This window comes from Salvelinus namaycush, chromosome 34, assembly GCF_016432855.1.
Source record: "Salvelinus namaycush isolate Seneca chromosome 34, SaNama_1.0, whole genome shotgun sequence".
NCBI classification, from domain to species: domain Eukaryota; kingdom Metazoa; phylum Chordata; class Actinopteri; order Salmoniformes; family Salmonidae; genus Salvelinus; species Salvelinus namaycush.
In genome coordinates, this window is record NC_052340.1 from 13,657,179 (window position 1) to 13,684,778 (window position 27,600).

Consider the following 27,600-nt stretch of genomic DNA (forward strand, 5'->3'; position numbering starts at 1 on the left):
CCCTTCACCCCCCGCCCACACACACTTAATCACATTCATACACACACTACCCTAGTTTCAATTCATAATTTGGAATTATTTCAAGAGGCCCCTCTTTGGTCTATGGATTCGACTTTGGTGATGTAATTGCCTGGCTAGTATTCTTTACAATGACAAGTATCTTAGTTTAGCCTTTGAGCATGACATTGAAAACACTTAAAGAGATTCTCCTTAAGATTTGCATACCTTTTAGCCAGTAGTTCTGAAAGTAGCACTCAAGAGACAAAACGGGTCCCCGGAAATGTTGTACTGCGTCATATCTGTGCAGATATATGCAGCACGTCATTGCTCTCATCTCTGTATCTCTCTCTTTCTCTCTCTCTCTCTCTGCTCTGTGTGCATCTTGCTAGCTGTCAATCAAATGACAAGGGGCTGAAGCTCATTGGCTGTAACTCGAATTGCTAGGGGGCTGGCTCACGGGTGGGAAATGTAGGGAAAATGGCGCTGCACAGCTGCACAGCTTCCAGAAAACAGTCACTTTCAAACTAGGGATTTTGTGGCTGTTTGAGGTAAAACAGTAATTCTGCTCATAGATTATGCATGTATGAACTACACATTAACACATCCAGTTGCCAAAGTTCCAGAGCATGTCTTCTCCAGCAGAGGGCGTAGTGCAGGTTGTGTTATGACCCTGTGGTGAGGCAGGTCAGTAATGGTCCATACATACATACTGTCCCCTCTGGTCCATTCAGCCTATAGCCTCCTATACTCTAGGCTATTATCACCTCCACTCCATTACGACCCTGCACCGTTCGCACAGGCTGACCTCATCAATGCTGGACGACCCACACTGACCTCATCAACACTGCCTGACCCGCCGTGACCTCATCAAAGCTGGACACCCCGCAGAGCTGCTCGGAGGAGGACTGACGGAACGGCGGTGCTGATCGACGAGGCCCGCTTAAAAAAACATCCCATCCATTAGGCTTATTGAGAGCCACTGTACGTGCATTGGAGAGTCTGGGCTTGGGATAGCCACTGTCAGTCCCCCAAACACCCCCCTCCTCACCCCCCACACACCCCACTCTAACCCCCCACACATGACTGGACAATGGAAGTGAGTGGGGCTTCTCAGCCACAATGTCCGCCCACATATGCGAGCCGTGACAGAGGGGGTGTGGGAGGGATGAGGAGGGGCAAGGGGGGTTCTGACAGGGACGCCTGCAGGATGGGAAGTCTTATTGAGCGTTTGAGCGATGAGCCAGGTCATCACATCTCCCCACCTCATCCATCATGGCCCACAACATGGCCCCAAATAAAAAGGACACATTCCTGCCTCCGCTTCCACTACACTACCACATTCAGCTCCTCAATCCCTCTCTCCCTCAGCCTCTCTTTCTCTCTCTTTCTTTCTCTCCCTCTGTGTCTGGCTCAATCTCACTTTCTTTCTCTCCCTCTGTGTCTGGCTCAATCTCTCTTTCCCTATGTCTCTCTCGCTCTCTGTGCCAGGATCTGGGAAGAAAGGGGGGACCAGAGTTCAGTCTCGCGCTTTGAGGCCCTGAGAGAGCCAGGAGAAAGGGCCAGGTGTCTCTCTGACTCCCAGTTCTTATTTTAACACACTGTCTGGACATGAGGGAGGGAGGGAAGTGGAAGGGGGCAGGGAGAGAGAGAGGGAGAGAGAGTCAGAGAGAGGAAGAGAAAGCGGGAGACAGAGAGAAAGCAAGAGCACATACTTAATCCACATTGTAGTCCTTTATTTTTGAGTTGCTCCTCCCACAGTATTGTATTGAAATGCATTACAGTTACATTGTAGAAAGCATTAAAACAAAGTACCTCCACTTGCTGATTACTTTTTAAAATGGATTATAAACAAAAACAACAACGACAAAAAAACAAACAAAAAACAATCTGGTCCCTCAAATGGGAGGATAAATGAATATAATCTGTTATTTATTATAGGTTTGGCACAAGGGATTAACATTGACTGAACGTCACACAAGCTTGCAGACAACCGTAGAAAACTGTCAGATACAGATCTATGGAGACCAATCATGCGATTATGAAGAAATTATACCTGGCATCTTTTTATTTGTTCATGTCTTTATAATGTTTGTTTTTTTCCATTTACAATTGAATCAATAAATTGTCGTACAAAAAAACCCCAAAGTAATATCTATTCATCATCAACCAGTTTCATTAGAAGAATAAAGAGTGAATGGTATGTTTAATATTATCCGGCACTCAAACATCATCTACAAACCCCATTGAGTTCTGGAGTAGGCCCCAGCGAGGAATCTCCCCTTCGCTATGGGTAAGAGCAGTGCTATTCAGTAAACAAACTACAGTTTGCCAAGAAATAAATACAATTCTCAACATACAACAGCAATAACATCAACAACAACAATAAAAATGTAGAAAAAAAAACAACAAAAACATGATTGTCTAAAAAATGAAAGACACGAGGATGGGGGTAGCTAACGACTAGCATTTAGGCTAATTAGTGGTATCGTTGGCCGACTACGATGAGTTTGGGGTTTCGAGAAAGGGGGAGAGATGCCCTTTTTACTGTTTAATAACGATAAACTTCAGCACTTGCTACTTTTTCAGAGTAAAAAAAAAAGATTGTGGTTTCTTCTTTTCTTCCGCTAAAACGACAAACTACTTAGATCCTTTCACAGAGAGCGCAGCAGGGTGGGACCGAGTGCAGCAGGGTGGGACCGAGTGCAGCTTCGGAGCCGCAGTTTGCAGACACTCGTGTACAGTTCTGTGATTGTGCAGACACACGCAGCTATGCAAACTCCTTCTTAGGTGGTAAAACCAGTCCGATTTTTCTCCATTTTCAATGTGTCTTTATCTTTTGTTCTTCGTTTATCAACAATCTTGTCGTAATGCGTTTGTAGCACCATCTTTCTTGGAGAGGTGTGGTTCATCTGGACCCGAGTTGTTACTCAGCACCACCCTTCCAAGTATCCTAGCATTTATATAAGTACATGTTGATGGAAAACACCTGTTTATATCCAGGGACTAAAGGGAATCATTCTCGTAACATATTTCACTGAGATGGTCTGAAGGCTAGGTGTGGCCAGGTATAGGTCTAGGTTGGGCAATGTGGGGTTAGGTAGCTGTATTGTGGCATGGTAGGTCTAGGTAGGATTATGTGATTCTAGATGGAGCTAGGGGTGGTTAGGTGAGGCCTGGTAAGAATAGGTTGGGCTATGTGCGGCTAGGTAGGGCTATGTGGGGCTAGGCAGGGTCTGTACTCTGTACACATATCAAACCGTGGTTGGACCGCGGTCCCGAAAGGGTTCTCCAAATACAAACGACATCACACAGAGGAAGAATGTTCTCAGCTGAGTGGACACATGACATTGAGTGGACACGTGACACAGTTCCACTGAGTGGACACACGAAATGCTCTAGCAATGTAACATCTAACAAAACCATTTCCATCATCCCTCCTACCAGCCGCCGCTGCTGTGCAAAACATAGAAACTCACCAGAATAAATACCACTATTATTATTTATAATTTTTATTTTCATCACCATAATCAATAATCACTATAATCATCATTGTCGTCAACATAATGACTCAATTTAAGGTCGCAGGAGGGATGTTTTGTTGGATCTCTTGGAGGGCTGGGCTGGGCGGTTCTCTGTGGACGGTGACCCTGCTCGTGTGTAAGGCATTCTGCTCAGCAGTCAGATGGGCCATGGTTCTGCTCGGCAGTCTGTGACGGGCCAAGGGCCAGGGGCACTGCTGACGGCCCCCAAAGGCTCCCAGTGCGATAGGTCGGGGTCGGGGGGGTTAGAGGTCAGGGATCGGGGTATCACACATGGCTGAGGGACTGGATGGCACTGGACTCAGCAGCGGCCCGTGCCAGGCTGTGCCACATGGTGGCTGGTGTGTGGTTGGCTGGGTGGAGTGCGTCCTTATCAGCCAGAGACAGCATCATGGCGTACGCCTGGGGAGAGGGAGAGGGAGAAGGACAGGTTAACTCCAATACACACCTAAAGTCTAAATTTACACACAAATGCACAGCACATGCATGAGCACACAAACACGGTTACATATCTACGCATGCCCCCCCCCCCCCCCCCCCACGCACGCGCACACACACACACACACACACACGTGTATTTACATTTTAGTCATTTAGCAGACGCTCTTATTCAGAGAGACTTACAGTAGTGAGTGCATATATTTTCAGACTTTTTTGTACATTATTATGTTATATCTCATACACACATCAAACACACACACCCACCTGGGACTTGGATTTCCTGTACAGGGGCTGTTTGACGGCCTCAGGCAGGCTGGGGGAGCCGAAGGCGGTGCCGTCCCCGTCACTGAACTCACTGTCCTCCATCTTATGCATGTCAGAGAAGTGTCGGATGTGATCCAGCGCAGAGTAGCTACTCTGATCCTCTTCCTCCTCGTAGCTGGAATCCCTGTCAACATTCAATTCAACTTCTCAACTCAAGTCAACTTAAATTAATTCAATTCAACTCAATTCAACTCAACTCAATTTCATCCAATGATCCCTTCGGGGGGTTTAAAGAATGCTAATATACTGTCACAATGTCTCAGCTTGGTACATATATGTATATGTCCATATATTTTAGTCTACATGATTGTGTGAGTGGATATTTATGCTGGAGGCATATCCTCACTACTATTACCTCCTTGGGGAGGTCTTGCAGTTGAGGTCCAAATCGCTAGGTCCGTCAAATTCTATTTCATTGTGTATGATGTCATCATCTAGGTTGCTGGGGGGAGCTTCGTCTCTAGGTTTCCCAGCAGCGGAGTCGCTCTGCTCCCCTTCCTCCTCCTCGGCGCCAAGCTCCTCCCCCTCCCCCTCCTCCAGGTCACGTGACCCATGGCTGGCCATCAGGGGCTTCTCCTCCTCGAAAGGACCCCCGTTCAACCTAGGAGCGGAGACCAGGAAATACATGTGTAAAACCTAGCACATCACTAGCACAGTACTGCACAAACTTTACATAAGCAATATACACACTCACACTTAGCCACATTGTATCCATACTGTACGTTCTGAAGCCAATTCTAACCTTCTATCATTCCCATGCACCATACAGTTATGGATACAAGGCTAACTCACACTCATTCTTACATCAAACTTCATAATGAAATGTGGTCTTGTGGTCTTGTATATTTTGGCCAGTCAGTCCCTGTAAGAGTCCCTCCTTCCTGAATGAACAATGGGAGTATAGAGAGGATAGAGAGCGAGTGGGTAGAGCAGCGTAGGGCGGAGCGGAGCGAGCCATGGCAGCTGAGCTGGGGCAGAGACAGGCAGAGCCGGAATCCCGTTTGTCATCACGTCTCGAGGGCCCCTCTGGGCACGGGCTCTATGAGCGTCTCGCTGATCGCTGCAGCACTTAACAGCACCGCTCGGCCTCTCCCGTTGTTTATTTTCCTACTATCTCAGATTCATCTAATAGGCAAAATATTTAGCTGACAGACCCATTTGGTGGAAGAGTTATGAGGGCCTTGCCAAGCAGCCCATTTCCCTGGTCCCCACGGAGAGAAAAGGCCCAGCTATCAAAACCTGACTGGGGTTGTATCTGCCCACTGTCTCTGCAGACTCAGGAAACCACCATTTGGTAAATCATCTTGAAACACATTAAGACTGATTCACTAATTACACTCCGGGACGTCTCTCGTCAGCTCCCAACTATGTCTGTTTCTAGACGAGGCTAGCAAACAAAGTCTGGCTGTGGACCCTACTTATACACCCACCAAATTCGCTCGTAGATTAGAGGACCCTGAAGAGTCCAGGAAATGATCTATTTGAAGAAGAAGAAAAGCTGAGTTTGCAATGAGTCGAGAAGAGAAGGAGTGGGAGAACAATTGCGGTAGATATTTTAGAGAATCTGCTATCCATCTCTAGGTTTATCAGAGTGGGACGATTATAGCGGGAATTGGACAGAGTTGAAAAGCAACGCGCCCCCCTGGGTGGGACTGGGAGAGGGCCAGGACTGCCAAGGCGGTAGTTGCCATGTCGTGTCGACATCGCCGCGCACCGCATAGCGAGACCAGCAGCACCGGCCGAGATGAGAGCCTCTGTGATTAAGAAAACAGATTCGTTAATTACGCTTTCAAACGCGGTAATTTGCTGGGGATAAAGTATCTATCAGAAGTACTCAGGAGCGCCGCACTTTGAAAGGAAACACGGGCCGACCCCCTGACCCCACCTTCTCCGACTTTCTTCCTGTAGGCGGACATGTTGCTTCCAGATGTGGGAGCTAGTCGCTCCCGGGTCCTCCTGCCTCACCCCCTCCTCTCCCCTCTCTCCCCATGTCTCTGTGACGCTGCACCCTTTTTTACACAATCAAAAGAAAGACAGAGATCTCTATCTCTACCTCCCTGATCAAACCCAAGGCACGTAAAAACAAACCCGCGACCTGTAGCCGACCCCTATCCCGAAGCTGATCATAGTTTTACAAGAATTGATTAGCATAATCATCAGACATAATTGTATGCAAGGCCGGTACCGGTGCACATGCATGGCCCAAAGTCAACAGTTGTGAAAAGCTCCAGCACGTTTCCAAATGTGGTAATTATCCCAGATGTCGTCAGTGATTGTTTGTTGGTCTGAGACTCCCTGGGCGACATTAATACATGAATACACACATGCTTACACACACACACACAACACACACACACACACACACACACACACACACACACACACACACACACACACACACACACACACACACACACACACACACACACACACACACACACACACACACACACACACAGAAATGAATAAAGGCTGAAGTGCATCAGAATGCCCTAGCAGGCCAGCAGAGAGAGGCCGTGTCCACCCATGTTTGTCTATAATCACCTCAATGTTTAGCCTCAAGCACTGAATATGTGCTGCAGAAAAGCAGGCCTCTCGTTTGTGCGTGTGTGTGTGTGTGCTGCAGAGGATAAGATGAATGATGAACGTGTGTACTGTTTGTCCAAGCATTTTTTGGGGACACACACATACATATAGTATATGCACATTCAGACATAACATAGGGCTTACCCTTCCTCAGAATGGTCAGGGGACGGCTGGTTCTGGCCTGTGTTGCCGATAAAGTTTCGTATTTCGTTGAAGTAGGAGTCCTCTTTGTCGTCCAGGATGGCGCTGCTGCTGTCCAGCTCTGACCGAGGGGAGGACGCAGCCGTGCCTACAGAAAGACAACATTATAATCAGTCACTTTTAATATTAATATTAAAATAATACAATTAAGACCACAGTGACAGCCCCATTGGATTCTCCCTTTGGATGACAAGAAACTATTTGGAATCAGATACTTGACGAGAAACCAATCCCCCACTGGCCCGGTGTACCAGTATGTACTGAATCTCCTGTTGGTGTTGGACCAAGGCCTGCACAAATAGCACACTTCCACTGGCCTTATTACCTGGAAGTATTTAAGTGAACCAATATTATATTGACTCTAATAAGTGACGGGACCATGTGTATGAGTCTCTAGGTTTCCAGAGAATGCCAATGTTTGCTTAAATAAGTGACTGTATCTGATCAACTGGACTAGCTTTACAACGGGCGTCTGGCCAGGTGTCACCTGCTTGCCTCCACGTTTCTGATGTGATTCAGTGAGTCGCTGCAACGCAGAGCAACCTATCAAACTCAACCAGCGATGATTTGTACCGCCGAAAGCAGCAGAGTCGGTGAACATTCAGAACGCAATTGTGTTGTCGCAGAGACGGACGACAGATTCATTTAATCAAATTTCTTAGCTTCCCCAAATTCTTTCTTTAACCGTAAGTAAATTACATTTCACATTATATACAGCTGGAGAATTTACGGAGGCAATTGAGGGTGAGTGAGTGAGTGAGTGAGTGAGTGAGTGAGTGAGTGAGTGAGTGAGTGAGTGAGTGAGTGAGTGAGTGAGTGAGTGAGTGAGTGAGTGAGTGAGTGAGTGAGTGCTCACGCAGTATATAAATATATCTGATGTGATTCATCAGCAGTTTTGTTCATTTCAAGACAGAAAGACACACTGAATGCTCCCGCAGTTTTATTGCGCAACGCTTGGACCCAAAGGAGTTCGTAAGGGTCGAAACATTTCACAATAAAACTGCGGGAGCATTAAAATGTGTAGCTGTCTTTCTTTCATTACGCTATTTTTTGTATTTACCTATACAAACAAGCTAAAACTGGACACCTCTGAGAACAAGCCATCTCCACCGGCTAGCTAGCTAAAGCAAGGGTGAGCAAGGGTGAGAGAGAGACATCCGCACGAGGTCAGCCCTCCACATAAAGAGCTGGGAACATTTTCACGCTACGAGAAATTTTACAACATGACGTCACAATCAGAACGATTGGGAACTATTTCACGCTGGGTATATTTTTACATGACACCCTGCACCTGCAAGTTACTGGATGTAAGTACACTACGACTACACAGGTTCATTTCCTAGGTTTCTGTAAAGCACCACTCATGTAACAAGGGCTCTCTCACCTGAGAGGTTACCGTTCTCGTGCTTCTTGAGGTGACGGTCCAGGTTGGTCTGCTGGCCGAAGCAGCGGTCACACAGGTGACACTTGAAGGGCTTCTCCTTGTTGTGGATGTTGCGGATGTGGCGCTGCAGGTTGGAGGAGATGCTGAACGAGCGGTCACAGTACTTACACCTGAGGAGACAGATAGGTAGGGGTCACTCCTAGAGGTCAAAGGTCAAAACAGGTGGGACTCATGGGGAACAGTACAAATACACTACACACATGCTGGAGTAGATACAGTAAAAGCAAACACACAAAGAAAGACATAGGCCTTAAAGGGGCTTTGGCAATGAAGCCCTTTATCTACTAGTCATATGAACTCGTAGATACCATTTCTATGTCTCTGCGTGCAGTTTGAAGGAAGCTGCTAATGTAAATTCTGACTGGTGTTAGCGCAATTACTGGAAGTCTATGGTAACTGCTAGCATGCAAAACTACCTCTAACCTCCTTCTTACTGGATGCAGAGACATACAAATGGCATCCATGAGTTCATCTGACTCTGAAGTATCCCTTTAACAATGAATGATTTGAATGATACTGTACACATTCCCGGTGGAACACACACACACACACGTATTCATGGACAGCTCCCATCATCCCCCACTCTTTCAGACATGACGGAGGAGCTCGTTCAAGGTGAAACCAGCTCTGTCTCTTATCTACCGCCAGCGCAATACAAATCACATTCTTCTCTCACAAAACAGGCATGCAACAAATCTGTTAGAGCCTAGCCCCCCCCCATGCAAAATTATACAAGATGATTACATCTTTTCTTCTAGCTGGAATTAGCTCGCCCGATTGGCCGTCCCTCAGGAGCGCCCAGTTATCTTCGCAAAAAGTGCAATAAACAGCAGAGATCTTTAATGATGTGCCAGCGGGTAAAGGCTCAATCTATCAGGCTGCTGCAGAGGCCTGAGGTTCTCCCCTGTGGTCAACTGGCCTTCCCTGGACTGTGTACTGTATGTGTGTGTCTGTGTGTGTGTCCGTGTCCGTGTCTGTGTGTGTGTGTGTGTCCGTGTGTGTGTGTGTGTGTGTGTGTCCGTGTGTGTGTGTGTGTGTGTGTGTGTGTCCGTGTGTGTGTGTGTGTGTGTGTGTGTGTGTGTGTGTGTGTGTGTGTGTGTGTGTGTGTGTGTGTGTGTGTGTGTGTGTGTGTGTGTGTGTGTGTGTGCGCGCTCCGAGTCGCCCCCTCCGACATCACAGTCATTATTCCAGCTGCTACCCCCGGACATCTGCCCGTGGTCCTCATCACCCCCATTTTTCACCAAACTTCCTTCTTACCCCCCGTTCCCCTCCCCCCCCCCCCCCCCCCTTTACTCTCCCTGCAACCCTTCCCCCATCTTTAAGTTCAAACCCCCCTCCTGTCACCCAGGCGTCAGCCACCATTTTTCATAAGGCAAAACATTTAGCAGAATGATAATTGTCCCAGTCTTTTAACGGCGTAGGAAAACATACAAGAATGCTGCCCGTAACTATGGACAGGAATTCTCTGGGAAAACATCCGTGTAGCAGCGGACTGGGTCTGATAGATGAACGATGGCTGTCTGGGAGGACTCAGACACTGTGTGTAGGTTATCTGACAGACATTAACAGATGACTTATACTGTGATGAAAAGCTGTCTTGTCTTCGTTCAGTATTGTCTGTGCTCGCAGGGTGAGACGAACTGACGTTGGAGGAGGGTTAGAGGGATGTTATTCTGTCAGCACGGAATGATCACCTCCTTTTCCCACATCCCTCATTCCATAGCTGACCCTCCTTTAATGCTGGTGTGTGTGTGTGTGTGTGTGTGTGTGTGTGTGTGTGTGTGTGTGTGTGTGTGTGTGTGTGTGTGTGTGTGTGTGTGTGTGTGTGTGTGTGTGTGTGTGTGTGTGTGTGTGTGTGTGTGTGTGAGTCTTACCTGTACGGTTGCTCTCCCGTGTGTGTCCTTAAGTGGCGGGTAAGGTTGGCAGACCGTGGGAATAGTTTACCGCAGTATCTGTGGGGTAGAGAACACCTCGTGTCACCATACATCTTAGAGTAAAATTACCATCAGAAAATGTATTCAAATGTATGTGGCATATCTTAGAACATGCAGTATTGACAACACACAACTCACAATAGGAAAAACACCTTTTCACAATAAATCCCAAAAGATTCAAAAGATCACTTATATCTCTATCAAATAACTGATAAAACCTCCTGGAGTGCAACATAATTTATGCATTGTCTTATGGTTGCATAATTCCACTAACAAATAGCTATTTGAATATTAATTTCACTCCCACACTCAGCACTTGAAGCTAATGGAATGTGTGTGAGTAAGTTTATGTGTATAACGTAGCAATGGGGAGGTGCAGAGAGTGGGTGTGTCCACACACACAGCAAAGCGTTAGATCAAAGCGCCGCCGGGGCCCCAAAACCTCTCGTATTAATCTGCTAATCAGGGCCAACTCCCTGGGTAAACAGTGGGAGAGAGAGGGAGCCAAGCACGGACCCTCACGGAGCAACAGCACACACAGTCACCTCAAAGGGTTGACACTGGCCAGCCATGGAAATTAAGTAGAAATGTGTCTCAAGGACATGGAATGGAAATAGGACATACACTCAAGGACATGTTAACTTTTCAGGTTTAGGGTCTATTCCAATTCAATTCAATCAAATTCAATTCAATCCAACTCAATTCATGAATTTAGAAGTACAGAAAGAGGAATTTACCAAAACCGTGGGACTTTCAATCAGAAAGTCACGAGGCCAAAATCAGAGATGAAGTAGTGTGAAGACAAAATAAAACTGATTTTATACAGTTGTATAAAATCTCCAAAACAACCTCTGGTACTATTTGCGGTAAACGGTTTCCGTGGTTACCTGCAGGTGTAGCGCTCCTTGCCCTTGCGCAGTAGCGTCTCGGGGAGGGCAGTGGGCGGGGCTCGGAAGTCAAACATGGAGGGGACGGAGCGCATCAGGTCACCTGACTCGGGGTTAAGCGAACCAAACGTCTCCAGCTTCTCCGCCATGTTCTCAATGGCCGACATCTGAGGAGAGACATGTCACATGAATGGTCAGGGAAAACCTTTATTGAACCTTCATTTAACCAAGTAAGTCAGTTAGTAACACACCTTATTTAAATTGACCACCTGGCAGGTTTCAGCATAACTTCAGGGGCAACTTCTGGAGTCTTCTGGGACATAGGGCTGTATTACTGACTGCCTTGCCTGCGCATCATTCTCTAACCTAATGTCTGCGACTTAACAAAAACTATTTTTTCCCCATCAACAAAGGCATATCTATGATCTCTAGAACACTACTGTCACGTTCTGACCCTAGTTATTGTGTTAATCCTTTGTTTTGTTGGTCAGGACGTGAGCTGGGTGGGCATTCTATGTGTTGTGTTTCTATGTTGGGTTTAATGTGCCTGATATGGTTCTCAATTAGAGGCAGGTGTTTGACGTTCCTCTGATTGAGAACCATATTTAAGGTAGGCTGTTCTCATTGTTTGTTTGTGGGTGATTGTCGCTGTGTCTGTGTTTATTGCACCACACGGTACTGTCTCGTCTCATTCGTTCGTTCGTTCTTTCCTGTTCGTGCGTTCTTCATTTTATGTAGTTTGCATGTTCAGGTCAGTCTACGTTGTCTGTTTGTTATTTTGTATTTATCAAGTATAGTTCGGTTCAGTGTTCGTCTTGTCTAATAAATTCATGATGTCTACATACCTCGCTGCACATTGGTCTTCCGATCCCTCTCTCCTCTCCTCGTCCGAGGAGGAGGAATATGACGACTATCGTTACAGAATCACCCACCAAACTAGGATCAAGCAGCAGGGAAAAGGGCAGCGACAGCAGCAGCAGAAATCCCAGGACTCCTGGACATGGGAGGAGATTTTGAACGGAGAAGGACCCTGGGCACAGGCTGGGGAGTATCGCCGCCCCAAAGCTGAGCTGGAGGAAGCGAAAGCTGAGCGGCGGCGATATGAGGAGGCAGCACGGCAGCGCGACAGGTACGAGAGGCAACCCCAGAATTTTTTTTGGGGGGGGCTGGAGAGGAGTGTGGCTAAGCCAGGTAGCAGACCTGAGCGCACTCCTCGTGCTTATTATAAGCAACGCGTCACTGGTCAGGCACCGTGTTATGCGGTTAAGCGCACGGTGTCGCCAGTGCGTGCCCATAGCCCGGTGCGCTATAGGGCAGCCCCCCGAAAGTGTCATGTGAGTGTGGGCATCCAGCCGGGGCGTATTGTGCCTGCTCAGCGCGTCTGGTCTCCGGTACGCAGTTTCGGTCCAGGGTATCCTGCGCCGGCTCTGCGTGCTGTGTCTCCGGGGCGCTGGGAGGGTGCAGTGCGTCCTATGCCTACGCTCCGCTCGTACCGGGCAAATGTGGGAGTGGAGCCTAAGGGAGAGGTGCGCGTAGTAGGCACTAGATCTCCAGTGCTCATCCACAGCCCGGTTCAACCTGTGCCTGCACTCTGGAGGGTACGGGCTGGAGTAGTATTCCAGCCTGGGGGAGTGGTGCCAAGGCTGCGCACCAGAGCTCCAGTGCTCCCCCACAGCCCGGTCCTTCAGGTGCCTCTTAACATCAAGCCTCCTGTAGGTCTCTCCAGCCTGGTGGGTCCTGTGGCAGCCCCACGCACCAGGCTGTCTCTCCGTCTCCTCCCTACAGGTGTGCCCGTCTGTCCCGAGCCGTCAGAGCTGCCCGTCTGTCCCGAGCCGTCTAGCCAGGACCAGCCAGAGCCGTCCAGCCAGGACCAGCCAGAGCCGTCCAGCCAGGACCAGCCAGAGCCGTCCAGCCAGGACCAGCCAGAGCCGTCCAGCCAGGACCAGCCAGAGCCTTCCGCCAGAGCCTTCCGCCAGCCAGGATCCGCCAGAGCCTTCCGCCAGCCAGGATCCGCCAGAGCCTTCCGCCAGCCAGGATCCGCCAGAGCCTTCCGCCAGCCAGGATCCGCCAGAGCCTTCCGCCAGCCAGGATCCGCCAGAGCCTTCCGCCAGCCAGGATCCGCCAGAGCCTTCCGCCAGCCAGGATCCGCCAGAGCCAGCCAGCCAGGATCCGCCAGAGCCAGCCAGTCCGGAGCGGTCCCTCAGTCCGGGGCTGCCCCTAAGTCCAGCGGGACCCATGTCTAGGGTTCCCAGTCCAAGGTCGGTGGCGAGGGTCGCCACTTTGAGGAGGCCACAGAAGCGGACAAAGACAAGGGTGAAGTGTGGTCCACGTCCTGCGCCAGAGCCGCCGCCGCGGACAGATGCCCACCCAAACCCTCCCCTATAGGTTTAGGTGGTGCGGTCGCAGTCCGCACCTTGGGGGGGGGTTCTGTCACGTTCTGACCCTAGTTATTGTGTTAATCCTTTGTTTTGTTGGTCAGGACGTGAGCTGGGTGGGCATTCTATGTGTTGTGTTTCTATGTTGGGTTTAATGTGCCTGATATGGTTCTCAATTAGAGGCAGGTGTTTGACGTTCCTCTGATTGAGAACCATATTTAAGGTAGGCTGTTCTCACTGTTTGTTTGTGGGTGATTGTCGCTGTGTCTGTGTTTATTGCACCACACGGTACTGTCTCGTCTCATTCGTTCGTTCGTTCTTTCCTGTTCGTGCGTTCTTCATTTTATGTAGTTTGCATGTTCAGGTCAGTCTACGTTGTCTGTTTGTTATTTTGTATTTATCAAGTATAGTTCGGTTCAGTGTTCGTCTTGTCTAATAAATTCATGATGTCTACATACCTCGCTGCACATTGGTCTTCCGATCCCTCTCTCCTCTCCTCGTCCGAGGAGGAGGAATATGACGACTATCGTTACAACTACTTACCAGTTGTAAGGTTAAATGTGTCCCTCGCTATCAAATAAAGCTCTGTATCACACTTTGTCCGAACCGCACCACATTGCTGCTGTACAGACAGTGGTAGATTACGTGGTAGGAAGTGTTTTGCTTGAAGTGTGTGGTCTAACTAGGCAGTTGGATTTATTTGATAGCGAGGGACACATTTAACCTTACAACTGATAAGTAGTGTTCCTAGAGATGACGGATATGCCTTTGGTGGTGGGAAAAGTTATTTTGGTGGAGCCCGACACATTAGATTAGGGATATTTTCCGTCGCCACCCACCAGAATGATGCACAACCAAGGGAGTGAATAATCCAGCCCAATGTCTCTAAAGATTCCCCAAGTTGCCCCCGAAGCTAGTGGCAGCAGTGTATATGAGCAGAGAAAAGGGGGCATGATGTTACAACACAAGTATAGTCCTTCAGAGAGGCTCTTCAGAGAGAGGCTCTTCAGAGAGAGGCTCTTCAGAGAGAGGCTCTTGAGAGAGAGGCTCTCCAGAGAGAGGCTCTTCAGAGAGAGGCTCTTCAGAGAGAGGCTCTTCAGAGAGAGGCTCTTCAGAGAGAGGCTCTGCCTGGCATTGAGTTGAGAGACACCACAAATCAAGGCTGTATTCAAACTAGGCAATATTGAAGATAGAAACCAATACTGTACTTTACACAGATCAGAGTGTTACTGACTGTCATTTCCAGGGCTGGTATTAGGGTATTGTATATGGGAATATTATGCAGCTTTATTCCACGACTAGTGGCCAGTGGAAGTCAGGTCAGGTGGTGTATGAATGTAATCAACTGTGTTTTACACACACACACACACACACGCACACACACACACACACACACGCACACACACAGAAGGACTGTATGCAATTTACTAATGAAGGCTAACATTTGCTTTCATCAAATATGCATAAAATCCTTGGAGGAAAGTGGAAATATATGTACATGTCAGATGGTGTGTACGTCTGTGTGTGTGTTCGTGTTTGTGTGTTTGTGTGTGTATTAGTGTTTGTGTGTGTGCTGCATGGTGGTCATAATTGATTAACTGCCAACAATGTCTGCGAGAGAATGTGTGTGTGTGTGTGTGTGTGTGTGTGTGTGTGTGTGTGTGTGTGTGTGTGTGTGTGTGTGTGTGTGTGTGTTTGTGTGTGTGTGTGTGAGAGAGAGAGAGAGAAAGAAAGGAAGAGTGTGTTAATGTGTGAGAATGTGTGTCTGTGTGCTTGTTTGCTCTGTGTGTGTGCTTGCATGCTCTACGTCTGTTTGTGTGTGTGTGTGCACACTGTGCGCACGCTGTGTGTGTGCAGGGGCAAAGGAGTGATTCATATCCACTGCTGGGCTCTAAACCATTCGGTGCACAATGCAGGCAGACAGCACATTCGTCAATATGAAAGATGTTGACATTACTGATCAAGGGCCAGACACGGGCAATAATGATATCGCTGTGCTGAGAGGGGGCGGGATGGAGGGATGGGGGAGGAGAAGAGGAAGGAGGGGGGGATGATGTCCCAGCATGCTGCGGGACCTGTCAGCCTATCAGCCTATCTAGCACTGAACAGCTTTTTTTAAGGTGCTACAAATTTGCATTATTTTGTGTGTATTGAATTTTGATTGTGTTCCTTATTCTTATTTCAATAAGGTAACAAATCAGTAGTGATTGGGGGCCTCCGGCAGCGCCATGGGCCCTGTTCACTGCCTGACATTCCATCTCACTGTTCCAGCCCCATGTTACTCTGAGACTTTACCGAGACGGAGAGCGAGAGAGAGAGAGAGAGAGAGAGGAAGAAAGAAAGATTGAGAGGGAGCGGTAGAGAGAGGGAGTGAAAGGAAGAATGAGAGAGCAAGAGACAGACAGACAGACAGACAGACAGACAGACAGACAGACAGACAGACAGACAGACAGACAGACAGACAGACAGACAGACAGAAAAAGAGCAGAGAGAACACAGAGATGGAGAAACTGATCGATGATGAATGACCAAAGACGTTATAGGCCAGGGCTGATTAAGAGTGACGGTTGGGTATAAAGTTCCGACTGCGGGAGGATGTGGGGTGTCAGGTCCGTTTGATTATGAATATGCCAATGCTCCGTGCCGTGAATCAAAGGCTCCCTCGTGAGGAGGGGAACGGGAGGGAAAGGTGGGGGTGAAATGCTTCCATATTTCTTGTGAATGTGCAATATGTATTTCATAGGGGCTAAAGCTCAGTTTGTTTCCCTCCTTGCTCAATGAGAGGCCATAACTCGCCCGCGCATTAGGAGCCCTAAAACTGTCCGCCATATTGAGCCTTCGTGCAAGATAAGACACTTTAGTTTGAGAGCGAGAGGCTGAGGCTGAAACGGCTAGGCGCACCCTGGCTGTTTTTCTGTCTACTGAGGCAACCCTCCCTCTGATACACACTCGTTCTCCTTCCTCTCTGGCTGTTCAGTTCAGCTGTGTTACTCTCTCTGTGAGAACACTCTGTATCGTCTCTAAAGGCTCTAAAGCCTTTGACATTTTATAGATTTGTATAGATTTTAAGTCAGGTTCTCTAGATCTCATTTGATATAATACAGATTGTGAGAAGTCTAATTGTGGGAACAAGGAGGATAAATACCTACACATTTACTTAAATGTGATTCCCCCAAAATCCCCTTTTGATGTAACCCCCCTCCTGTCTGAACTTGCTTGTTGCCGTAGTGTCTCTGTGGGGCCAGCTGTTGATTAGTTATCTTCAGATGTCAGTGATGCTGAGAGCGCCTTAATTAGCGAGATGCATTCTCAATTGTTGATCTTATCTGGAAACAGATGTCAGAGGGAGGAACTCCCCCTCCCTCCCTGGGTCCCTAAGAGACTGTTACCCTCGCACTGATGCAAAGCAGTCCCCCCTGCCCCCCCCCCCCCCCCCCCCCCCCCCCTCATCTCACCCGCTCTGTGCCCATTCCAACAGCACTGCCTCACTCTCCAAATAAGCAAATATATATAGAACCCTCAGTGTCATTAACAGTACAGGGTGGAACCCTGCTAGAAATCCCAGGCCTGTCATGTGGACAAATTAGTGATTAGAAATTAATCTCAACGTTTACATGAATTTTTCACCAAAATGAGTGAAAAAGCAGATCGCTTGCAAGCTGAGAAAACCATGTTTTTTTAATGTGATCAAAAAACAGGTCTAAAATCCATCGATAAGAATTGATGGCTTGTGATTGGATGATGCCTGGTCAGTAGTTGCTGGAGATTGGCCAGAGCAATGCGCAGGCTGAGTGACATGGAGGGTGTTATGATGAGGACCCATGCACACACAGGGGGAGTCTGGGGGTCTAGGGGAGGCAGAAGCACAGAGACATATAGGTATAGAGGAAACTTACCCAGGATCTCTGATCTGGCATACGAAACTGAGGGGCGGGACAGAAGGAAAAGAGCAGTCAGAACCAGGAAGTAGACCACGGATCAACAGCTTTTTATTGGAAGCACATGGGCATTGGTTGGGGGATGAGGATGTCACAAGGGGTCAGGTGACTTGGTAACAAACCCCTAACCCAAAAATGTACAACTGCAAAATAAAGAGCCCCTGTGGTCAGAGTGTTTCTGGGACTGATTTGTGTGTCCAAACATCGTAAAGTAATAAAAATGGCCTAAACGCTGTTACTGTTTCTACTGATAGGACACCTCATTAAGCCACGTGCCACGGCCATGTGGCGTTACAGAGTTAGAGACTGGTTCACAGAGTGTGGAGAGGGGACATAAATCAGACGACTCAAACAGCCAGTAAAAACTAGGCCTGAAACGGTCAGTAAAAACCAGGCCTGAAACGGTCAGTAAAAACCAGGCCTGAAACGGTCAGTAAAAAACAGCAGACCCTGAGAAAATGTTTTCACTCTTCCTACGGGCCAATTTTCACTGCTGGGAAGAGCGAACGCATGAATGTCAACGCATGTCAACACACACACACACACACACATACACACACACACACACACACACACACACACACACACACACACACACACACACTGAGTCACATTACACACGATAGAGAAATCACAGGCAGCGTAGAGTTCGGGGGCGAAATTCTGCAACTTTAAAAGGGTATCATTTTTTATATTTTAGTCAAAGACACATATATGTGAGGACGTGTCACTTTGTGCCCTTTTCAGTCTTCCACATTCTCCCACATCTGGTTCAAATAGCTGAGAACAGGACAGACCAGACCCAAACATGCTTTAGCATGGATCAGACTAAACACTGGCTCTGGTCCCCATCACAACCAGACCACCTCGGACCACCCCCAGACCAACCCCAGATTGCCTCACCGTGCCTGGGCCTCAAAACCAAAAAGGTCCCCTGGTCTGGCTGTCCCTGTGAAGCAACAGTAACACTGAGATAGAACAGGACAGGACCTACCTGTGGATGGAAGAGGAAGCCGGGGGCGGGCCGCATGTACTTGTCTTTCAGAGCCTCAAACGGATCGGTCATCTTCCTCTTCTCAACCCTGCTAATATTACAACTCTATCAGTTCTTAGACACCGCCACTCTCAAAGACATTCACATCCAACAATATAGGGAAAAGTACCTATAGGAAGTTAAAGACACATATTGCTAACACAGAATATAACAACCCACAGCGGGTCTAAATGAGTCTGATAGTGAGTGATATTTGAACTGGGGAGGTTTAGTTCTAGAGATTCACAGTACCTGTAGATGGGGTCCATGAAGAAGGGGGTGGGCCTAGCGTGCTGCAGAGAGGTGTCGGCTTTAGGAAGCTCCACCCCTGCCTTGTCTTCTCCAAACACGTGGATCTTCTTCGACTCCTCCCTCCGGGAGGTGCGGCTACTGCTGCGGTGCCTTGTGCCGCCCATGCTCAAATCCAGCGGCTGGTCCTGATTGGTGGAACGTGAGGAGGCCTCCGCTTTGGAATTGGAGACGGGGGTAAAGGGGGCGGGGACCTTCTCCTCCTGCTTGCGCTTGGTGGTAAGGTCAAAGGGCGACTCAGAGGTCCTGCTCTGGCCTTTCTTGGTGGGTTCGTCAGGTGGGGACTGGGGCTCCCCCTTGAGGCCTGGAGGTCTGAGCTCTCTCTCTGGGAAGGGGTAGACGGGTGGGGAGAAGGTTGGGAAGAAGGGCAGGGGGAACATGGAGGGGTAGGGCAGGGCGCCTACCTTCTTGTCCTGCAGGCCCGCCAGCCCCGTGGAACCAAAGTACCTCTCAGCGATGGAGGCGATGGCCTTGATGGAGTCATTGACCGCCCCTGAGACAGCCGTGTGCTCGTCCAGCGAGGGAGGGAACAAGGCGGGGCTGCCTTGGAACTCCTTAGTATGATTACTGGTCAGGATGGTGGGGCTCTGGGGGCCTCCACCCGCATTCCTCTTGAGCCCCTTCCCGTTCTCCCGGGGTGCCCTTTCCCGCAGGCCTTCGCTCTCCATGTCGCTCTCCAGCTCCGAGCCTGACGTGGTATCCAGGTCACTCCCACTGGGCGTGCTAACGTCATCCAGGTCACTGCTCTCTGATTGGCTGCTCATCTTGCCGCCACCGTGCCTCTGCTTGGAGGAGGAGCCCTGGGCCTGTCGCTGCTCTGTCCCCTGTGGCTGCTCATTGCCGGGCGATGCCTCCTTGCGGAGGGTCTTGAGCAGCTCTCTGGCCTCCTGGGCCCTGGGGCTGGACGACAGGAGGGGGCCCTTGCTGTGCTCCGTACCTGGACCTGGGGGCCGTCTGACTGGGGAGATGGCCGGGATGAGAGGGGGTCGGTGGTACAGTCCAGAAGAGAACAGGCCCGGGAAGCTGAAGGGGAAGCCAGGGGCGGACGGAAACGTCAGGCCGCTGTGGTGCCGGTTCCCAAAGTAGTCTGCCAGGCTGGCGCTGCTGTGCCCCATCCCGCCCATAGCGGCCTTGTCCATGGCACCAGGGACACCGGGGAGGGACATGCCCTGGGCATGAGCGAACAACCCCCCTGCCGTGAAATGGTTCTTGCCCTCACAGAAGCGCCGGTGCTTGTTGAGGGAGGAGGTGGTGCTGAACATCTGGCCACAGTCTTTACACTTGATCTGGGTACGGCAGTCAGCGTGCATGCGCTTGTGGCGGCACAGGTTGGAGAACTGCGTGTAGGACTTGTGGCACACCTCGCCTGCAGGGAGAGGGAGACAGACACGGGGCACTCAGAGACATGTCCAACACCACATACACCCACACATACACAGAGTACATCTCCGACCATAAGGGCCAAGAGTTTTCCCTTAGATCCAGTAGTAAGGAAAACCTCCAGGCTTTAGTCGTGACACTACACATGCATTTCAGGATGGTGGACTACAGTACATGAGAGACAAGATGTCCTAGTCTGAGAATGTTATTTCAGTGAGGTGAAGGGGGGGGGATGAGATGAGTCGCCAGATCCTAGCATTGTCAGGGGGCTTTGTTCCTCGGGCTGAGACCGAGTCAGTGGAAGGCATCACCTGCACATGAAACACGGTGCACCTCTAGGCATTGTGCTCCCAGGGTCAGACTCCCAAGGAGACTGTAAACAAACACACACGTACACGTACATACACACGCGTGTGCACACGGACATGCATACACATTCATAGATATTCACATAACTCACAATAGACAAGAACACACATATGAGTGCACACACACACACACACACACACACATAGATTTATGCAGACACATTCACAGATATTAAAATATCACATACCACATGACACACACACACAGACTCACTTGCAGACACAAGGCACAATGGCTCTATTTTGAGCCCGTGAAGGAAGCAGAGTTGAATGAATCCTATCCTGCAGGTCCGGGTTCCCAGGGACAGGGCTCACGTCCTCCGCTGCCCGCCTCCCCTCTCACCCCCCACTCCCCCCTGTCCCTGTCATCTAGCTCACTGTAACCTTCCCACAGTCCCACAGTCCCTTCCCTGTCTGACCCCATGGACGCCAACCCTGCTATGTGGCAGACCACATTGTTGAACAGAACATAGTGGCTAGACCAGGGGTCTCCAACAGGTTGACCCCAAGTAGCTCACAGCCCACATATGAGTAGCTCGCTTAACAATTCTTAAAGTGCCTGCTATTTTTCATGTTTTCCACTGAAAACTGTCACAAACAAATCTCACAAGAATCAGATACTTCAAGCTCTCAGCTACTATCTAATCAACGCAACTCTGACATTATACCACCCCTGGTCAGCCACTATTGGCTTAAAAAGCCAAAGTCTGTCAATTGATTTACAGCAATATTGCCCTGTCTGTCTGCGGGCGTCGAACGTTTGTCTATCACTCCGTCTGTAGCAGGTTTATAACCATATTGTGGGTTGACAGAAATACTTTCCCCAAAACCTTCTCAATTAAATGATAACTGCAAAGTAGCCTTACTTGCCAGAAGTATATCATTTGTATCTATTATTTGCAAACTTTGCCATGAAATGAGCAGCAGCAGTACAGAACCATCATTCCTCACTCGCTCGATGAGCAATCTAAGGGCCAGACGCACAATTAAAGGGGAATTACACCAAATAATCAACATTTTCTTCTTCTTCCAGACCACAAAAAAGGTATTTTGAGTAGCTTGTGACATGTTTTTTTTAAGTAGCTCTCAAGCTAGAAAAGGTTGGAGATCCCTGGGCTAGATGATAGCTAGATAAAAAATTAACAGTATAGAGATCATATCTGTACATACAGTAGCTTCTGGATAATAGTAATTCTGTTTCATATTCTGTATTGGAATTCTCTATTTTATATATTCTTTATTTTACATTGGCATCCGTAAAAATGGAAAGTGGATGACAATTTCATATCAAAACATACTCTTAAAAAATATGTATGATATTGAATAATATTGTAGTTTATAGGAATGTGATTGATTCAAATATTTACTCATCACAATATACAGTATGGAGTCTAACGGTGTTTGTTTTTTCATATGGTGGTATGGAAATGTACCGGGAAACTTGTGAAAGACAATGACGTGCATACCGTGCTTGTAATAATGAATGTTCTTTAAATCTAGGGCAAAGGTCTCAGAGTGAATGATTATGTCTTCGAAGGAGTCAACGTCGTAATTGATCAAGAGATGTTGAGTCTAGGCGTAAATATTTGATGCGCCTGAGGCTTGTTGGCTAACGTGGGTGTTGTTATCAGTTTCCTCTCTGTTGTAGAACGAGTAGAAGCCCATGGCTGTAAATCACACACTGCTGACATTTACAGACTTACAACAGACACACATGACACACAGGGTGTGAGGGACCTGATCCACTCCACACGTGTGTTTTGTCAGGTCTCCATAAACTGTAACTAAATATTATAAACACATTCCTGTGAAGAGCAGCTTTGAGTAAGACAGACCCATGTGTCTGAATGAAAGATCAGGGCCGGAATGTTCCTCAGACAGACACAGCCACAGGATTTCTACCTTGGTACAAACACACACATGCATGTACACTCACGTGCATGTACACACACCCAAACACAGGCATGGACACACACACACATGCATGTACATACACACACACACACACACAGGCATGGACACACGCAGGCACGTACGCTGGCACACACACACACACACACACACACACACACACACACACACACACACACACACACACACACACACACACACACACACACACACACGTACACACGGACACACACATGGACACACACACACACGCATATACAATACAGTACGCTGACCGACATACTGTTCACACAGACAAACCAAGGCGGAAGACGGACACACACATGGTCTCTAACACATCTGTCAGGGCAGAGGGTGTTCTGTCTTTTTACACAGGCATTAGCTTTTTTCAAACCTGCATATTTTCAACTGATTACTGCAAATGGACTCCCATTCGGAGCACAGTGGAGGGGACATGTGGTTGCTATTTGCGTGGAATGGTGCATTTAGAGGGGGAGGGAGGGGAAGGGGGAGATGGGGGTCCGCAGGCGGACCAAGCCCCTCTGCCCTGTGTGTGGGGTCACGGAGCTGGGGTCAAAGGGTGAAGATCATTGTGCTTTGTGTGTGAGGTGAAAGTGTGAGAAATCATTATTGGGGCCAGAAGATTTTCCTGACTACCTCACCTAACAAGGAAAAACTCTGAAAATGTGTTTTCTCTGAAAAGCAAAACTGGGGTCTGGTCATTAAGTGTTGTGGTTGTGGCTGTAATGTTTGACCACAGGGTTGGCATTTACAGGGAGTGTGAAAGAGAGTGGGATCAAATGTATGAGCTCTGGGGTCAACGGGGGGGGGGGGGGGGGGGGGGATTCACGGATGGTTGAACAGGTCAATGTGTGGGACAACAGTAGGGTTAAAACGTGAGGTCATAGTGTGAGGTCATTGCTAGGGGTCATTGGGTCAACAAGGTGTGCGGTTGCTGAGATGGGGGCATGGGACACGTACTGCTGTTGTTCAGCTAATAACAGAAATGCCATTCTCCTTCAAAATAGCACTCCCCTGTGACTACAATTCCTGTGGAATGAAACATTTTATGTTCTCCTTATGCAATCTTATAGATTATAGATATGTACATATTACCAAAATCAACATGCCATTTTCAAAATGTCACAATTCAGTACCATTCAACATTCCCTACATTAAATGTATAGAATTAATCCTACAATCACAACATATTATATTCAATGATATTCAAAATTGATAGATAATAAATAATACCAAATAATATAAATTAATATTAAAGTTTCTTTAAGTACTTAAAGGACTGATATTTAAAGGGGCATTTGACCCTAAAACCACCTTTTCACATAGTTCTCATCAGTGTACTGTTAATATGGTTAACATTTTATTTTGCACATATATGTACAAGCATCATAGCTATTATAATAGAAGATCTGTGTTTACTTCCTGGAAAATTCTCATGAATATGCTAAATGAATCCTAAAGAGATGTTTTGCTCTTGCTTGATTTAGGGCTTCAGGAGACTGGAAGCAACATATCTTCAAAAGTTGAATGTCGACATGCACAATTTTCTGGGACTGTATCAAAAGTGGACTAATGAAGAATATATGAAGAAATGGTTTTCAAGTAAAATTCCCCTTTAAAACAATGAGAGGGTCAAAATAGGTATGGGACTGCGTTAAAATCTATCATGTAGTAACTCACATGTCAACTAGTATTATGACCAGGTCAGAACATAAGAGACGGGGCGTTTTAGCGATTTTTCTAAATGAGTTCTAACAAGCTAGTAGAATATGTGGAAAAAGCGTGCAGACTTACATATGAAGGGTCTGAGTGACTTACATATGAAGGGCTTGACACTGCTGTGGATGTGCTTGTGCTGTTTCAGGCCAGAGGACGTGGCAAAGGTCTTCCCGCAATCGGGACAGGCGTGAGCCCGCGCCCCCACGTGCTGCGAGCGGATGTGCCTCTGCAGGTTACTGGGGTCTGTGAACACCTGCTGGGGGGGGACGACGAGGGGGACACACGGGGGGGTCACCCATCTGCGACTATGGATACAGTACATGTAGAAGATGCATGCATGTACATGCACACACACTTGTTCACACATTCAACTAAACACAAAATATACTCAAATACAGGGCTCTCCAACCCTGTTCCTGTAGGTTTTCGCTCCAAACCCAGTTGTACCTAATCTAAGATTAGGTACAACTGATTCAGTTTATCAACCAGCTAATATGGTTGAGTTTATCAACCAGCTAATTATTAGAATCAGGTACGCTAGATGAGGGTTAGAGTGAAAACGTACTGGATGGTAGCTTTCCAGGAACAGCGTTGGAGAGCCCTGCTCTAGTAACATACACCCACCTACCCACCCAAACACAACTGTACCTTTGAGCAGGTACATGACTGTACCTTTGTGCAGTTTTCACATTCGTAGTGCTTGCCACTGTCATGTGACATCTGATGACGAATCAGGTTGGATTTCCAGTTGAAGGCCTTGGGGCACTGGTCACACTTGTATTCCCTCTCCTCCGAGTGAGACAGAGAGTGAGCTTCCAGACTGTAGGAGAGACGCACAGACAGACAGACAGAGGAACATTATTCCAACCCTCTGCCTCACTAGCCTCTCAACTAAAAACAACCCAATAAAGTAACATGAACAAAGTGTGCAAACAAGGACCTTACCCAGGATCAATAACAGTTCAAAAGACAACTATAGATTCAGGTTGATATGCAGCCGTCATCAGGCATGTGAGGGGGGTGCAGGTTGAGTGACATAGAGGGGTTCTGAGCTGAGGGGCACTGAGTTTTCCCGGTCCTATCAACAAGGGGGAAAGAGGACGCCTTCTCACCTCTGGAGGTCGGGGAACACCTGGTCACACTCCTTACACTCCTGGGGGCCGTCGTGGTCGTGGCTGAGGCTGTGGGACAGGTGCAGGTCGTGGGGCTCCAGGCCTTCGGGGCCCTCCAGGTCACTACTGTCCCCTCCAGGGTTCCCCAGGAAGGCTGAGGTGGGTGTCCCACATGGAACCTTCTGGTGGTCCAGCAGCTCAGAGACAGACTCAAAGAGCTGGTCACAATCCTCACAGCGATACTGTCTCTCCTCTGGACAGGGGGAAGTAAGGGGAAGAATATCTTAGGTGTGTGTGTGTCTGTATGTGTGTTGTTTATGTGTGTGTGTGTATGTGTGTATATTTGTGTGTGTATGTGTGTGCGTGTGCGTGTGCGTGTGCGTGTGTGTGTGTGTGTGTGTGTGTGTGTGTGTGTGTGTGTGTGTGTGTGTGTGTGAACTGACCGTGCATATCAGGAGCCATGCTGTCACATGAATAATCCTCTGCCTTCATGTACAGAAGCAGCTCCTCTCCTGGTTGAATCTCTCGAGTCACTCTGTAGAAGATCTGCAAAACCCACACACACACAGATTTAAACATACGAAATTACAGTATATACATACATGAGTACATACGCACACACTCAAAACCTTGTCAACCAACACCATATAACACACCCACCTCCACTTTACTGAAACAAAAACACTCTGATGCAGAAAGCAAACAAATGTTGACTCAACACACACACACACACACACACACACACGGTTTAGAAAACAGGGAGGATATTGGGGGCTGAGCGTGAAGCAGAGAGGGCCATATAATTTGTCAGTAGTAGAATGCTCTCAACACGGCGGGACCTCAGAGGAAGAGGCAGTAAAAGGTGTTGGGAGATGTGGTACTGCTGCAGTGCATGGTGACATATTTGTGATGCTGTGTGTGTGTGTGTGTGTGTGTGTGTGTGTGTGTGTGTGTGTGTGTGTGTGTGTGTGTGTGTGTGTGTGTGTGTGTGTGTGTGTGTGTGTGTGTGTGTGTGTGTGTGTGTGTGTGTGTGTGTGCGTGTGTGTGTATTTATAGAGTAGCCAAAACTCCACCTGCTCACTCTATACCAGTATCATGCTATGCTTTATCAAAAATAACTGTTATATGCTCATGGTCCTAGTGCACGGTGACAGAAACATGTAGAGATGTACAGTACTGACTACCTGTGGAGCTACATGTATACAGTACACATTGAAAGGCAAACACTTACATGCACAGCATATACACTACGCCACACACAAACACACATTCACAGACACTACTACACACTACACACACAATCCACACACTCCAAGGTGTGTGTGTGTGGGGGGGGGGGGCTATAGTGAATGGGTCATCTGAGAGACCCTGAGATCTCTGGGACTTCCCATACGAACACAATACATGCTCTCCCAAACAATCACAGATGGCGTTATTTTTGGCACGCCTTGAAGGTTTAACTTACTAACTTCCCTTACAGCACCGTGGTGACATTTGGACGGGAAGGGGGGGGGGGGGGGGGGGGGGGGGTTATTAGAAATATGACAGGGGAGTCACAGGGACACTGGCCCTGGGAGATAACGTACCCGGCTCGCCATGACATCAGTGTGGCGTGGCGGCAGCGAGGGCCAAGCGGCCTGGTCAGAGGGGAGCCAGCCTCAACCCCATTGTTCAGGAGGAGAATGCAGGGAACTGAGAGGGTCCCGATAGCCGAGCGGCTAGCTCTCTCAGCTGCCCCCCTCGTCTGTATAGACCCCTCTCTCACCCCCTCCCAGCTCCTTCTTGCCGGTCTAGAGGCGGTCAACAGCTCTCGGTCCAGGACTTTAGCCCTCAGACCAACAGGCCACAATAATATCGATGGTTGGGAACAATAAAAGAGCAGTTCAGACAGCCGTCTAGGGCTGCAGGGATTCCTCCCTCAGAAACTGATAGAGTCTTTGAAAAGCTATCAGGGGTACAGCTAGCCTGATCCCAGATCTGTTTGTGATGTCTTGCGTGACAATGAGTGACAAAGAGTTGGCAAGACAGCACAAATTGATCTGGGTTTAGGGTACAGCCGCTAGTGGACCGTGGCACAG

The 27,600-nt window shown here is 48.3% G+C and overlaps 1 protein-coding gene across 1 annotated transcript; it reads right to left on the reverse strand.

The window, feature by feature from the left end:
• Positions 1-1,716: 1,716 nt before the first annotated feature.
• LOC120028738 (MDS1 and EVI1 complex locus protein EVI1-A-like) lies at positions 1,717-26,068 on the reverse strand. Its single transcript, XM_038973967.1, has 14 exons — positions 25,966-26,068; positions 25,523-25,775; positions 25,083-25,230; positions 24,510-24,666; positions 18,955-20,377; positions 18,664-18,751; positions 17,628-17,654; positions 11,357-11,523; positions 10,410-10,487; positions 8,476-8,645; positions 7,035-7,179; positions 4,660-4,905; positions 4,245-4,428; positions 1,717-3,941 (listed from the first exon to the last, which is right to left on the reverse strand). The coding sequence occupies exons 1-14, from the start codon at positions 26,012-26,014 to the stop codon at positions 3,807-3,809; spliced, it is 3,270 nt and encodes a 1,089-aa protein (XP_038829895.1). The 5' UTR covers positions 26,015-26,068; the 3' UTR covers positions 1,717-3,806.
• Positions 26,069-27,600: the final 1,532 nt, after the last annotated feature.